Source organism: Chelonoidis abingdonii, chromosome 11 (assembly GCF_003597395.2).
Source record: "Chelonoidis abingdonii isolate Lonesome George chromosome 11, CheloAbing_2.0, whole genome shotgun sequence".
Classification (NCBI taxonomy): Eukaryota; Metazoa; Chordata; order Testudines; family Testudinidae; genus Chelonoidis; species Chelonoidis abingdonii.
Window position 1 is genome coordinate 50,012,173 of NC_133779.1, and position 14,313 is coordinate 50,026,485.

The 14,313-nt window shown below is 43.0% G+C and overlaps 1 protein-coding gene across 1 annotated transcript; it reads right to left on the reverse strand.

Moving 5' to 3' along the window:
- Positions 1-404: 404 nt before the first annotated feature.
- Positions 405-7,117, reverse strand: LOC142047571 (Ig heavy chain Mem5-like). Its single transcript, XM_075071378.1, has 6 exons — positions 7,075-7,117; positions 6,071-6,409; positions 4,419-4,730; positions 2,061-2,174; positions 1,929-1,978; positions 405-452 (listed from the first exon to the last, which is right to left on the reverse strand). Exons 1-6 carry the CDS (start codon positions 7,115-7,117, stop codon positions 405-407), a joined length of 906 nt encoding a protein of 301 aa, XP_074927479.1.
- Positions 7,118-14,313: the final 7,196 nt, after the last annotated feature.

The following is a 14,313-nucleotide window of genomic DNA, read 5'->3' on the forward strand; positions in this document are numbered from 1 at the left end:
GCGAGTGGGGCTGCGGCAAGAACGAGATGATGGAAGAGGGCTTCAGAGCTGGAAGTAGCTAATCCTACAAGCAGCCAGGAGCAGGAAGTCTAGGGGTGAGTGAACCCTGTGACAAGGCGCTACGGTGGGGGAAGTGACATGTTTGCGTTGAGATGTAAACCCAATGCCCCACGAACCTGCAGGTAAATCGCTAATGACCCCATGTGGCTTTTTTGCAAGAATGGAGGTGTCAGCCCAGAATATGGGTTCACAGAAGTGAGCATGGAAGTGGTTGTATTTCAAGGAAACTCACATCACATCATAGCACATTAGAGACATGAGACTTTCTGTATTTCTCTCGGTTTCTCTTTCATTCTTTTCTCTTGTTTTACAAAATATAAACCACTTTTGTGAGCCTGCATCTGTCACAGAGGAGCATTTCTGTTGTTATATGGCAGAGTTGCATATTCAGTCTGAAACAGAACAAAGAAAGAGCCAATAGAATTATAAATTCTTTGTATTAGAGCAGCACTTAGAAGCCCGAATGGAGACCAAGGCCTCATTTGTGCTGGGCTCTTCACACACATCCCTACCCCAAAGGGTTATTGTCGAGATACACACAGTCACAAAGTGCAGGAGGGGAAACAGAAGCACCGTGAGCTAAAGTGATTTGTCCAAAGTGTCTGGACCAGGAAAACAAAAATCCAGACTCCCAGTCCAGTGCCCTCTGCTTGGCCACACTGCTTCCCGTACGGTAAATTGCTTAATGAGAATCTACCATCTCATGCATTTATTTAGCCGTCCTTCCAGAACGCCATAGCCAGACAAGGTGGGTGAGGTAATATCTTTTATTGGACCATACTCCGTTTGCTGAGAGAGAGAAGCTTTCTGTGTCAGCTGAAAAGATTGTCCGTCTCTCTCCCCAACCCAAGTTGGTTCAATAAAAGCTATTACCTCACCCATCTTCTCTCTCTAATATCCTGGGACTAACCTGGCTCCAACACTACATAACCAGACAAGGTGTTTTACAGACTAGGATCATGTCAGCAACCCTGGGCCACATTCTCATCTGTCATCTCAGTGCATATGGCGGGGTTGGAATTATTTTGGTGTCCTAAGGATTTGATCCCCTCTCATTAAGTCACAATTTCAATTCCAAACCCTTCTGACTTCCTCTAAGAAATTGCTCCCCTGCCTGGATTGTTTCATGCCCAGCTTCTCCCAACAAAGAATTTTATTTGGGAAGTTTAAAGAGAATCAGCTGACTGGCTTTTGTGCTGTAAGAATGTGAAGAACATATTTCAATGATGCAGATTTCTCTTCCGTCCTCAGTTGTTGTTTTGTCCTAGGTGCTGGGTTTAGTGTGTAGTGGCTGGATAGTGTTGGTTGCTTGTAATACACATGAGGTCAGACCAGATGATCTGGTGGTCCTTTATAGAAATATACACCGCACTATTTCACCATCCCTGACCTGCAGCCACCTCTGGGGTTGAACCCAGCAGTTGTGTAGGTTTATTGGTAAGGAATAACACTTCCACTAGTAGGACGGAGAAGAATAAATTCAAATGTGACTTCAGGAGGCAATGTGTAGATGCTAGAAGCAGTGGCTCCTGGCACCAGCGCTCCAAGCACGTGCCTGGGGCGGCAAGCTGCGGGGGGCACCCTGCCGGTCTCTGTGAGGGCAGTGGTCAGGCAGCCTTTGGCGGCTTGCCTGTGGGAGGTCCGCCAGTCCCACGGATTCGGCAGCATGTACGCCAAAGCTGCGGGACCAGTGGACCTCCCACAGGCATGCCGCTGAAGGCAGCCTGCCTGCCGTGCTTGGGGAGGCAAAATACCTAGAGCCGCGCCTGGATGCTAGGGTAGGAAATTGGCCAGGACATTGACTCTAGCCGCTTGTTGATAATACACTGTATCTTTCTGATGTGCCAAAAGCTGAAAAAGCAGTTTACCTGTGGGATCTGCCTCATAGGTACTGGATTCTCTCTTTGCACAGCTCTCCCTGGTGGATGAAACAGACAAAGGGACAGTTATAGGGATGTGTGATGAGTGGCTTCCTGCAGACAGAGTTATGACTGAGTTACCTCTAACGGGGCACTTTCTCCAGAGCAAGATCAACAGCTGGATCAGGAGAAGGATGAAAATACAGGGCAGCCCAGCGTAGAACACAATCCCACAGTCTCCAGTGTCTCTTCTCTCTGCAGAGTATAGAGAACTCCCATCAAAACAGAAGGGCCCCTGATCTGTACCTCCCACATATGATCATGGGCAAAGGGAGGTCCTTTCCCCAAAGCTCCACACCCATTACTCTGTGCTCTGTTGCATGCTGCCCCCCTGTATGCGAAGGCCGTGGCATGTGCAAAGGACGGGAGAAAGGGGCTGTGCAAAATGATTTGCCAGGGGTGTTCTGTCTCTCTTCTCTTCCTTTCTCCCTCAATAATTCCTCTACTGGGTGGCTCTTTGATCTTCCTGGTCAGATTCCAGGTGGTTCCTTGTTACCCCAGCACAAGTTTGTGGCAAATGCTGAGGTAATTAGGAAATTAAATGGCCATTCGGCAGGCTGGACACACCCATCTGTGCCAGCTGGAATTTGTTTGCTTGGTGAAGGGCTCAGCTGCCACTGTAACATTTCTGCATAACTCCTCCTGGCTCAGAACAGAAATAAGCTGTGCTGGTGTAAGGCACCTTTATCCCACTATAACTGTGTCCACACTAAGGCTTTTACTAGCATAGCTAAGTCGGCATGAGACCTTGTTACACTGGGTGCCCTCTAACTCCCCCTTGGCCACTTCAGAATTGTTCCCTGTGTTATATTCACTAGTGCTTTGCCCAGTCCTGTTTACAGGAGCTTCCAGCCCTGCCTCTGGGCATCTGTTCCATTACTCGTTAGATCTCACTGTCAGGCAGTCATTCCTGACATTCATCCTGCTGTTCCCTTTGTTGATTTCCATCCTGATGCTCCTAATTATTCCCCTTTGGCTCATCCCATGTGACCCTTCTTTACCCTTGCTGTGATCACATGGAGTGGAAGGTTCAGGCTGCTTGACCAGAAACTAGGGCTGTTGATTAATCACAATTTACTCACGCGATTAACTCAAAACCATCACAATTAAAAAAAAATGTATTGTGATTAATGGCAGGTTTAATTGCACTGTTAAACAATAGAATACCAATTGAAATTTATAACATATTTTAAATATTTTTCTATTTTTTTAAATATATTAATTTAAATTACAACACAATACAATGTTTATAATGCTCCCTTTATATTATTATGTTCATTACAAATATTTGCACTGTAAAAATGATAAAAGTAACAGTATTTTTCAAATCATCTCATACAAGTACAATCTCCTTATTGTGAAAGTGCAACTTACAAATGTAGAATTTTTTTGTTAAATAACTGCACTAACAAACCAAACAATGTAAAACTTTAGAGCCTACAAGTCCACTCAGTCCTACATCTTGTTCAGCCAATTGCTAAGACAAACAAATTTATTTACATTTACAGGAAATAACGAGGCCCATTTTTTGTTTACAATGTCACCTGAAAGTGAGAACAAGTGTTTGCATGGCACTGCTGTAGCTGCTGTTGCAAGATATTTCTGTCCCAGATGCACTAAAGATTCAGATGTCCCTTCATGCTTCAACCACCATTCCTGAGGACATGCGTCCATGCTGATGTGGGTTCTGCTTGATAAGGGCCACGTTATCTCCTGTAAATGTAAACAAACTTGTTTGTCTGGATGATTGACTGAACAAGAAAGAGGACTGAGTGGGCTTGTAGATTCTAAAGTTTTACATTGTTTGGTTTTTGAATACAGTTATTTTTTGTACATAATTCTGTATTTGTAAGTTCAACTTTCATGATAAAGAGATTGCACTACAGTACTTGTATTAGTGGAATTGAAATATGCTATTTCTTTTGGGTTTTTTACAGTGCAAATATTTGTAATAAAAGATAAATATGAAGTGAGCACTGTACACTTTGCATTCTGTGCTGTAATTGAAATCAACATATTTGAAAATGTAGAAAACATCCAAAAATATGTAAATAAATTATGTTCTATTATTGTTTAGCAACGCAATTAATCATGATTAATTAATTGCACAATTAATTGCAATTAATTTGTTTAATCACTTGACAGCTAAACCAGAAACCCATTTCTCACCACTGAGCATCGAAAAATGAAGGTTTTCAGAAGGGCTGGGGGTGGGAAAGGTGGGTGATGGGGGAAGCGACTGTAACTGCCGCACAACTCAAGCACCCTCTCAATGGTTTCCAAAACCTCTCCCCACGCCCATTAGTTATCATTCCCCTGAGTCATTGCATCTGATTCTGTCTATTCCTCCAGCCTGGAGTAGATGTCGCTGACCCACGGTGAGGGATGTAGCATAAATACCCAGATAGGTCGGTTAGATTGGATGATACGATACTGGACCTGTTTCCTTGGAGACTGCAGCACTGATGCTTCTCCCCGAGCTGCTCTCCTTGGCTGTACAATTGCAGGTCATCTCCTGGTTCCATGTCTCAGAAGGGATTGTCATTAGGCTCCAAACACTAAAGATCCCATTCCCATCTATCGCTCCAGCATCCGTCTGACTGTCAGATGCCTCCTCCCCAGTGTCCCAGAGAACTTCACTCCAGGGAGGAGTGAAATCAGAGAGCAGGCAGAGCAGAGGAATGACAGGGGGAAGCTCAGCATCCTCTGGGGCAGAGGGCACCAGGATGGAAAGTCTCGGCTCGAAGGCATCTAAAAGAGAGTTGAGTCACCAGAAATAGAGATCGGAAAGGTCTGTTAGCGGTAGCTCAGCTAGTCCTTACCCAGCTCCTGCCCTAACCAGTTCAGGATGTTTTAAATGTCTAATGCTTTCTCCATTCCACTTTTCAATGTCTTACACTCTGGAACATCCACCTTGGGAGACTCCACTGATCTGTCACCGCTCGGAAGTTTGTCCTGATATGATCTTTGTAGTTTATTTACTGAATGCAGACAGTACGAAAATTCAAAGGAAGAGTTGGTCAGTCTGGTAGTAAGGACACCAGACTGTGAGTCAGGAGGCCTGAGATCCATTCCCAGATCCGTCTCTGATTTGCTGTATGACTTTGGAGATGAGTTCACTTCCCGACTCAATGCCTCAGTTTCCCCCCTGTAAACTTAGCTAAATGATACTTAGTCACCTTTGCAAGGTGTTTTGAGATCTGGCTGAAAATCCTGATAAAAGAACCATTCTTTCTTAGACATAACAGTCAGACTAAACTTTCCTATTATGTTCATCCTATTACTGTGAGTTACAGCCTCTATTAGTGCCTGTAATAATTCCTTGCCTTCCTTTTTATGTGCATTCTTTGGTTTATTTGCACATCGTGTGGATCAAAAATATATAGATATTATTAGTTGTAATTAAATTATTCTGTGCAATTCATGCTGGGCTGTTTGAGACAATGAATATTCCCCTGTATGAACAGGTGAGTCCAATCATTGAATAAAGCTTGGTGAATGCCTGGAAAAGAACTGGAGTAATAGTAAAGTGGTATAAAGATAGCCAGGCAGCTGAAACATACCCCATGTTCTAGGCTCAGGCAGTTTCAGCAGGAATCATCAAAAGTATGTATCAAATCTGAATACTAATGTAATATCCCACTCCAGAAAGCAGGGAAATGCACACAGCACTGATATGGTGCTTTTTATCCATAGATCTCAAAGTGCTTTTACACAGGAGAGTCATTATCCCCATTATACTGTTGAGGAATCTGAGATGCAGAGAAATTAAAGGTCAGATTTTTGAAAACATCCATGATTTTCAAAAACTAGGTTTTGATTAGAGCATTTTAAAAATCTGGTCATTTCTTTGGCCACCTAAGCAGGAGCTATTGGTGCCCAGTGATTAAGGGATAGAACCCAGGTCTCCTGATTTACAACCCAGTGCCCTGGTTTACTGCCTGGAATATATTGCCTCTTTGCACAAATACCAGTAGCTTAGAGCTGACACAGGGGGGATCGGTCACAATCTTGCCAAAAAAGAGGATGATTTTTTTTCACAGTATCTCCTAGAATTGGGATGTCATTGTTCTGAGCCATTAGAAACTCACCTGTGACAATTAGTCTGGTCCCATTCCCGAAGTTGGGCTGTACATACATAAAGGAAAAGAGGCCACAGTAATAGACCCCCGAGTCCTCTCTTTGTACATTACTGATAATTAGAGAAAACGAGTTTGTCGCAGTGTTCATTGCACTTGAGTATTTTCCATCTGGGAATGCAAACTCAGAACTCCGGTAAATCCACTGTAAACTTCCACTCAGTTCCTTGTACCACACTGCGCTCACTTCGTCTTCTAATGTTTTACAGTGCAGCTGTGCAGTGTCCCCTGATTTCAGCCACACTTGTGCAGGGCTTTGCAGGATTTGTATCTCTTTTCCTGAAGCAGTCACTGTACCGGGGAAGAAAGAAGTGTGTTAATACAGTGAGCACTGGAAAAGGTTGAGCTTTTGCAATACACTATATAGAGCAGAGAATCCAAGAATAAACAAGATGCAGCTTTTTGTTAAAAATCCATTTTAATTTTTCTCTATTTCTAGCCAGTTGTTTTGTTAGGATTCATGTAGCCTGTGTGGGAATTAATGTAACGTAACAACAAAAATCAACCTCAGAGTTCAGACTTACAAACTCCAGACTACAAATGCCCACTCATGCTTACCCAAATCAATGACAAAAAACCTTCCTTTGACTAAATTTTACATGGGAGAGTCATTTATTAACTTAGCCATTTGTGTTTCAAATTCTATTTTTGATCATTCTGCAGAAAACTACATCAGCTTGTGTGTAATACATCAGCATAGAAAAAATGTAGATCCAGGACATTATCCAGAACCAGAAACTATTTTCAAGGGCTTTGTGCCTGGCATTCCAATTGTTTTAAAACAGAATATTTCATCACCTCTCAAGATTTCAGTTGATGAACTGAAAGATGTGAATATCTCTCTCCCAAGTCGATATTAGCACTTCTTGGAATTGCAGAAGATCCTAGTGTAGAAAGTTAATGGCTTTTAATGTGGTAGAAAACAAGCGTAAAATAAATCAAGCTAAAATACTTACTTTGCAGATAGATTAGAATCACCCCAACTGTCTGGTGGGACATCTTGTGCCTTTCTTCAGTAATGAATAGGTGATGCTGTGAGACAGACAGTTGCCTGCTAGCTAATGGATCTCTTGAAAGACTTTATCACGTGGAGAGGAAAATGTTCCATTTCCTCTTGTAGATCTGTGGGGCAACATGCATGACAGAAAAGGAGGGCCAGGAGGTACTGAGAATCCCATTCAAAATCTTACTCTGAGAGCCAGCAGAGCAAATTGGGGGAAGAATGTTCCTTTGCCTCTAAAATCTATTAGAGAAAAAATTCAAGTTCAGACTGGGTAAGAGCATGGTGTGTGTGTCTAGTGCAATCCGCTGTGTTCTAATTGGATGCCCATAACAAGATCCTCTTCTGATTGCAATTCTGTTTCACGGATGATTAAGGTCAGATGGGATTAGCATCAATATCACAGTGGTATATAAAAATTGTTAATCTTGTGATTTATCCCTTTAAATTTCAGAGGGTGTCCTGGTCCTGCTCCCTGTCTATGGGGAAGTGTGAAATCTGGACCTAGCAGCTCTCAGTCCAGAAAGAGACAACCTAGAAAAAGATGGGGTGAGTTTTGCGTCTCTGCCTTACGGAGCAGCCTGCTTTGTCTCTCTCTGTTTGGTTACTGTGTGTTATAGTGTTAAGCTGCAATCCTCCAGCAAGAGTATTTCATGTTCATTTAACATCTCTGTTTGTATGATGTGAACATAGCAATCGCCAAGAGGCATTTCACATGGAGGTCTAGATTCCCCCAAGATTTTAGCAAAGGATGGAAGAAACTAGCAAACAGACTCTTTGAGCACTTTGTATGAGTGTATAGTTATAACTATAAAGGAAAGGGATGGGAGTGGGACCCACTGGGGAAGCAATGGATGGGGCTAGAATATGAAAGTGTGGTGAAGTGACACCATGTGGGACAACTTGGGGCAAAAAGTGTTTTAGGACACTTATTTCAGATATATGCCGAGTGCATGTTCCCTCATGTAATGTTCAAAATTGTTTACAAAGGGAGCAAAGTGAAATGCCCCCCAAGAGATTCCAAATCCATCCCCTTTAAACAGTTTTCATCAACCAACAGACCAAATCTGGTGGTGAATCCTGGTCATGTGCCACCTGAGACACATTGCACATGTGCTAAGAAGAACCACACAGTCGGGAATACAGCCATCTCTGTGAATCAGCTGTACTTGGACATTAAGGCTGAGAGTTACAAAGCCCTGTCAGGGATTTGGTTGCCAAACTCACATGAACCATGCATCCAAATTGCCCTTTCAAACCCCAGCCTCAATAAAACCCTACTGCAAATCAGAGCCTCTGCTGAGCCCACTCTCCTGGTATCTCAAGTTTATCTTCCAGCCATATATAAGCTGGCCCAGCCTGGAGGCTGCTCTAAACTACACCAGGCAGTAAAGACTCCCAAGGATCCATTTGCCAGCTGCGAGTACCCCAAGTGCAGCATGCTCCAGCCACACCCTATATGCCAACGGCTGTTGGGCTGCAAGGGCTGGCTCTGCTGCCTTTACAGCCCTGGCATGTGTAGCCAGTTCCTGCTCCCTTGGTATCATGGGAGCACCATAAAGGGACAAGGGTGGGGGCAAGAGTCTGACCTGTGCCTCATTGAGACCCTAGCTCCAGGGGAAGTTGAAGGTGGTGCAAACACCTCTCCTGGCCTAACTTGTTCACTTGGACTTCAACATATCATCTCAATGACTTTCAAAGGATTTAAGTGCCTTAGTCCCTGTTGAAAGTGGAACTCTGCCTCCCAAGTCTCTCTGGGCCTCCACTCCCCAGCTGTAAAATGGGGACAGTTCCTCTCTACTCTGCAGGAGGGCGGTGAGGATAAACAAGTACAGAGCTAGATTAAAAGAGCTCTGCTGAACTGGGGTCCTAATGCCATAGATGTGCATGGTACAGGTACACTGTTATGCCTGGTATCAAGGTCCTGTATATCAGGACAATCAGCTCAACTAGAATTCAGTTTCTGTCAGATTCAGAATCTGTCAGATTCTGGCATGGTGTTTGTTCACGGGATCCACAAATCAGAGGAAACTCCATGACCCCGTGCAGCAGTGGCTCCTGGCCAGCAAGGCTGGGCCAGGCTCCTACCAATGGACATTGTGACCTGGCCCACATGGTCTCAGCCTCACTCAGCTTTGGCACATCTGTCCCTCTATTTCCTTCTACAGAGGGGGGCAGATCACAATGCCCCGAGCTAGAGCCAACCCCCCAGGACAGGAAGTGCCACTGCAGGGTGTAGTGTAGCTCTCCAACCCCCCATCTTTCCCCTGCTCCCTCCCTTTCTTATGGTGGTTTTCCTGAATCTCTGCCTGAAATTTATTACAAATATGCATGATAAAGTCATAGCCCTAACTGTAATTGTTACAGAAATTTAGCCAAATTGTGGTGGAAACACCTAGATCACACAGGAGCCTAAGTCTTATTTTCAAAGGTGATTTAGGCACTTGGAAGACTAAGTACCATTGATTTATTTTTCAGTGGTATATAGGGCCCTCAGAACTAGATTTTCAAAGGTATTTAGGTGCTTAAAGATCCATGTAGGTGTCTAGCAGGGCTTTCAGAATCAATGAGAGTTAGGTACCTAAGTCATGTTTGAAAATTTATCCTAAAGGCTATTGCCCCCAGTCACACACAACTGATCTATGTTCATTTGACATTTAATCTTCTCCAATGCAAGTCTATTAAAAGCCAAGACAAAGAGAAAGCTACCATCATTGTTTTGATTGATTTTTATTTCTACGTTGTTTTATAAGAAAACAAATTGAAACTGATCTTTAAAAAACCGCAGGCTACAGAACAAAGAGCCATGTTTGCTGCAAAAGAGCAATGGTTTATAAAAAGATCAAAACCTGTTTGCTCAGATAATGGCACTTGCTTTTGTGGTCAGTTTCTACCCACTTATTTTGACGCTTTTGTTTTGTTTGTTCACCTAGCAAAGAGCTGGATGGATTTCTTCTTTTCAGTTCTATCCCCCTGCTTTTGGTTACCAAGGAAGTGTAAACTGCACCCCCAATTCATCTGTAGCTAATTATCCATAAGGTAATGTGAATAATTAGCTGTGTCCACTAAGCAGTTTTGAACTGCCACTTGGGAGAGTTGAGTTCTATTCCTATCTCTGCTGTGGGACGATCCTGGACTGTCAATTTCCCTCTCTGTGCCTCAGTTTCTCCATCTGTAAAATGGAGATAATAATACTGACTCCTTTGTAAAGCATTTTGAGACATACTCATGATAAGCCCGGAATTATTATTATAAACGAGGAGCCAAACATGCACAGATGTCAAAGCAACCACAATCAGGGATTAATCAGGATGTATTGTGCTGCATGAAGTGTTTGCAGTACACCCGTGAAGCCTCTCGTTAGCCTAGAGTTTGTGGGGCTACAAGGCCAGATCCTGTATTCCTGGTGCACCCAGCACTATTTCACTCAAATCACAAAAATGCAGGATCTGAACTGCATAATTTTCGAGGCAGGTGACAAAGCTTGAGCTGTTCTGAACTCTGGAAATTCAGCCACAGGACTCTGGTTCCTTGGCCACCATCCCATTTGGGTGATCACTAGAGCTGGTCAGGAGTCTCTAGAAGAAACATTTCTTTGTCAGAAAATGCCCATTTGTTGAAAAGAAGATTTTTTTTTTCATGGAAAAAGAGTCAGTTCTGATGAATTTCTTGATGTGGAAAAAAAGTGTTTCAAAAATTGCAAAAGGAAAAATTCCAGCTCTTCAGTTCAAAATGACATCCTGTTTAGAAGTTTAAGGTAATTATAGTTGTATGGTCAAAATTCCATTTGCCCAAGCCAAAAATGATATTTGGTTCAAGAAAATTTTTGAGATTGTCACTTTTCATCCTAGTTTGAGACAGTAACATTTTTCAATATCTTGAAAATTTGTGTGGGGTAGGAAATCCATTTTCTGCCCCAGCCTGGTAATCACATGAGTGTAAAATTGCTCCTGTAGCTGCAGTTGGCTACATTGCTCCTTTTCACTTCCTGCCCTAAGCCACTGCACAGTGCTGCTGTGAGGCTGTCAGACAGCTGCCCCGCTCCACCCCCACTGGGTATAAAGAGATTTCTATGTACAATGTAAGGGCCGAATCCTGCAGGATGCTGATGCACCTGCTGTGATGTGCAGGGCACCTGCCACACTCAGCAAAGTCAAGGGGAGTGGTAGGTGCTCAGCTGCTGTTAGGTTCAGCATCTAAGTTCAGTTCCTTAAAGCACTGTATGTTGTAAAGCATTTTCGCTGGGAACTTTAGAGTAATACATAGGGCATTGTGCCATTGTCAATCAATGTTACTGGGAGGATGCTAACAGGCCATTACAGGAACTGGGCTCTGCTCGAATAGTGTTATGATTTCTATGGTCTTATCTGTATGACCACTGACCATATGCAGCCTCCTAACAGCAAGCCTGGGGACTGGATTCTCATTTGCATTAAGCCCCTTTCTACCATGGTAACACCCAGGGGCTTGGAAGTGGGTGTGAGTGTAATTTATGCTCCTCTAAACTCATCTTTACATTGGTGCAAAGGAGAAGCCATGTCATTGTGAGTAATGCCCTTGGGCTAGAAATCAGGCAGAATCTTGGCCAGTCCAGTCATCCTTCGTCAGGCCAAACTCCTGCTTCCACTTAACATTTCCTCAGACAAGGACTGCAGGATTTAGCCCAGGTCGCTCCCTAAGAAGGAGAGGGCAGAAGGTCGGGAAGGAAAGGAAAATGGTCCTCAGCATTAGACAGCTGCCTGGAAGGAGTTTGTGTCATAACGATCCCCACTTTCCCAGGGGAACTGCAGCCAGTCAATGCAGCCTAAAAAATAGGGTGCAGGCTAAGGGGACGTGGCCAAGGCACCTAGGGAATCTGGTCTTTTCTGAGCCAATTGTTCTAATCACTAGCCCAGGTTGCCCTCTATTGTCAGCTGTTTCAGAAGGGTCACTGATAGATACATTTTACTTCTCTTTCCCTGCTTTGTGCAGCCAGAGGCAGCTTTCTAATCAGCCCCATTCAGCTCATTTTAGCAAGTTCATTGCTAGATCCAAGATGAGGCCCTTAACTTCCCTTCTCTTCAGTAGAAGTGAGGCCCTAACCCTCTTCGCCATGTTTGAAAATCCTACTAGGTGCTTCTCTGCACCTATAGGCACCCAAATACTTCTGAAAATCTGGCCCTAAGTCTCTTGGAAAAGGGACTTGGACACTTTTGAAAACCGTATCCTTCGTTGTCTTATTTTTCTCTCGTCAGAGCTTTCAGTTTGGTGATTTAAAATGCAATTTAAGTCCTCCAAGACAAGACTCCAGATGATTGTTACAGGTCAGCATTGAACCGCCGACAAAGATGGACCAATCTTGGATGGCTGGGGAGAGACTTAGATCGGGACTGTCAAAACCCGTGAGCGATTTAGAAGCATTTTCATTTGAAAGTCAGTGAGACTTCTCCTCTGAAGTCATGTGAGTTGGCTTATTCAGCTCATTCACAGGAGACACTGTGTCATGTTCTGGATGTTTAAAACTATTCTCAATCATTACAGTACACACCTGTGCCATCTGAATGCAGAGAAATACTTCAGGAAATCCTGTACCCTCTGTAGAGTCTCTAACACACTACTCTCATATTTATCACCACAGCACATCCTCCTCAGAGGCGTTCCTCACTGGAAATGACCGAGACTCTGAGCCCGGTCATTGCAGCAGTGTATTGGGCATCAGCCTTTCGGCCAGCATGTCAGGATCTTGTTTTCCCTTTTTTAACAAAAATGATCTTTGCCGATTATCTGATTTTATCGTCTTTAGGTAAAACATCTGCATTAAGCTTTGGAATTGGGAAAACAGCCTCTTCAGTAGGACATCAGTGTTGTATATCTGTGATATGTTTGGAAACCTTTGCTGGATATCAATTGCATTTCCATTTAGTTGTACAAAGTTATAGCAAGTTTTTTTTGGCAGAGCATAAATATTATCAGACTAAGTATATTCTGTTCCTGAACTAGCCAGTTTATCTATGGCTGTTGGAGACTTGATGGACACTGACTAAAAATATTTTATTTCTCCAGTGCTAGGAGTGCAGTTATTTCTGTACCAGACTCAGCGGATCCTGTTTGTTGAAGTTAATGGCACCACAGAGATCCACTGTTCTGCCAAAGAAAACCTGGAAGGAGGAAGTAGCATGTTTTGGTATTTGAGAAGAGAAGGTAAGAAACCCACCTGCATTAAGTGCTGTTTGGATGATCAAAATGTAGATAAATTTGTCTGCAAACACAAGACACACAGCTCGACACTGGAAATCAGCAACGTCCAAAAGACGGAGTCTGGCATTTACTACTGTGCATATAAATATAGCAGCTACCTGCTTTTCGGGAATGGATCCACACTGTTTGTTGGAGGTAAGGAACCATAGCTTCAAGAAGACTAATGATTGATTGACAAAGCATAGTTCATGTTTCCATTAAAATGTAACAATATACCTTAGCTACTGAGGAACAGTTAAAAGAAAAGCATACTTTCGAACAAAAAGATCAGCTGAACATTAAATGCTATGAGCAGAGAAGGAATATAATAGGCGTATATTTCATAACTAGAAAACTTCAAATTTGAAAATTGTCGAAAGTAAACCTTTGCAGTTTCTCTGTGACTGTTCAAGGCACCTAGGTTGAGAATATTACTAGCCTAAGAGCCATGACTGCATGAAACAATATTTTGAGTTAATGAAATGTTCTTAAGAGTGCATCTCTTTATAAAATTGCACACAATTTTCCTTTTAGCAACTGTGGATATTTATTGCACTATATCCTACTTGGTGTTGGTGTCGTGATTTAATATTTCCTGCTTCAACAGATTTTTTTTTAATTTAATGTCTTAGTGAAGGATTTATGCAGTGTTGTTGTAGCTGTGTTGGTCCTAAGATATAAGAGAGACAAGGTCGGTGAAATAAAATATTTTATTGGACCAACTTCTGTTGGTGGGACAGACAAGCTTTTGAATTTACACAGAGCTCTCCTGTAGATCTGGAAAAAGACACTCTGAATATGTTTCCCAGACTTAGAGAAGAGCTCTGTGTGAGCTTGAAAGCTTGTCTCTCTCACCAACAGAAGTTGGTCCCATAAAAGATTTTACCTCACCCACCTTGTGTCTGAGTGAAAGATTAACATCTTTTATCAGACTGCAGCTCATCTGATTATCACACTGAATTCGCCACCTCCTTCTGCT

What these genes read in the sequence shown, in the direction of transcription:
- LOC142047571 (XM_075071378.1), bottom strand. Translation starts at nt 7,117, where the DNA reads ATGTCCCACCAGACAGTTGGGGTGATTCTAATCTATCTGCAAA. An exon ending in GATTCTAATCTATCTGCAAA is followed by an intron (nt 6,410 to 7,074) that starts GTAAGTATTTTA and finishes TCCCCGGTACAG; the next exon opens with TGACTGCTTCAGGAAAAGAG. An exon ending in GAGAAAGTGCCCCGTTAGAG is followed by an intron (nt 1,979 to 2,060) that starts GTAACTCAGTCA and finishes TTCATCCACCAG; the next exon opens with GGAGAGCTGTGCAAAGAGAG.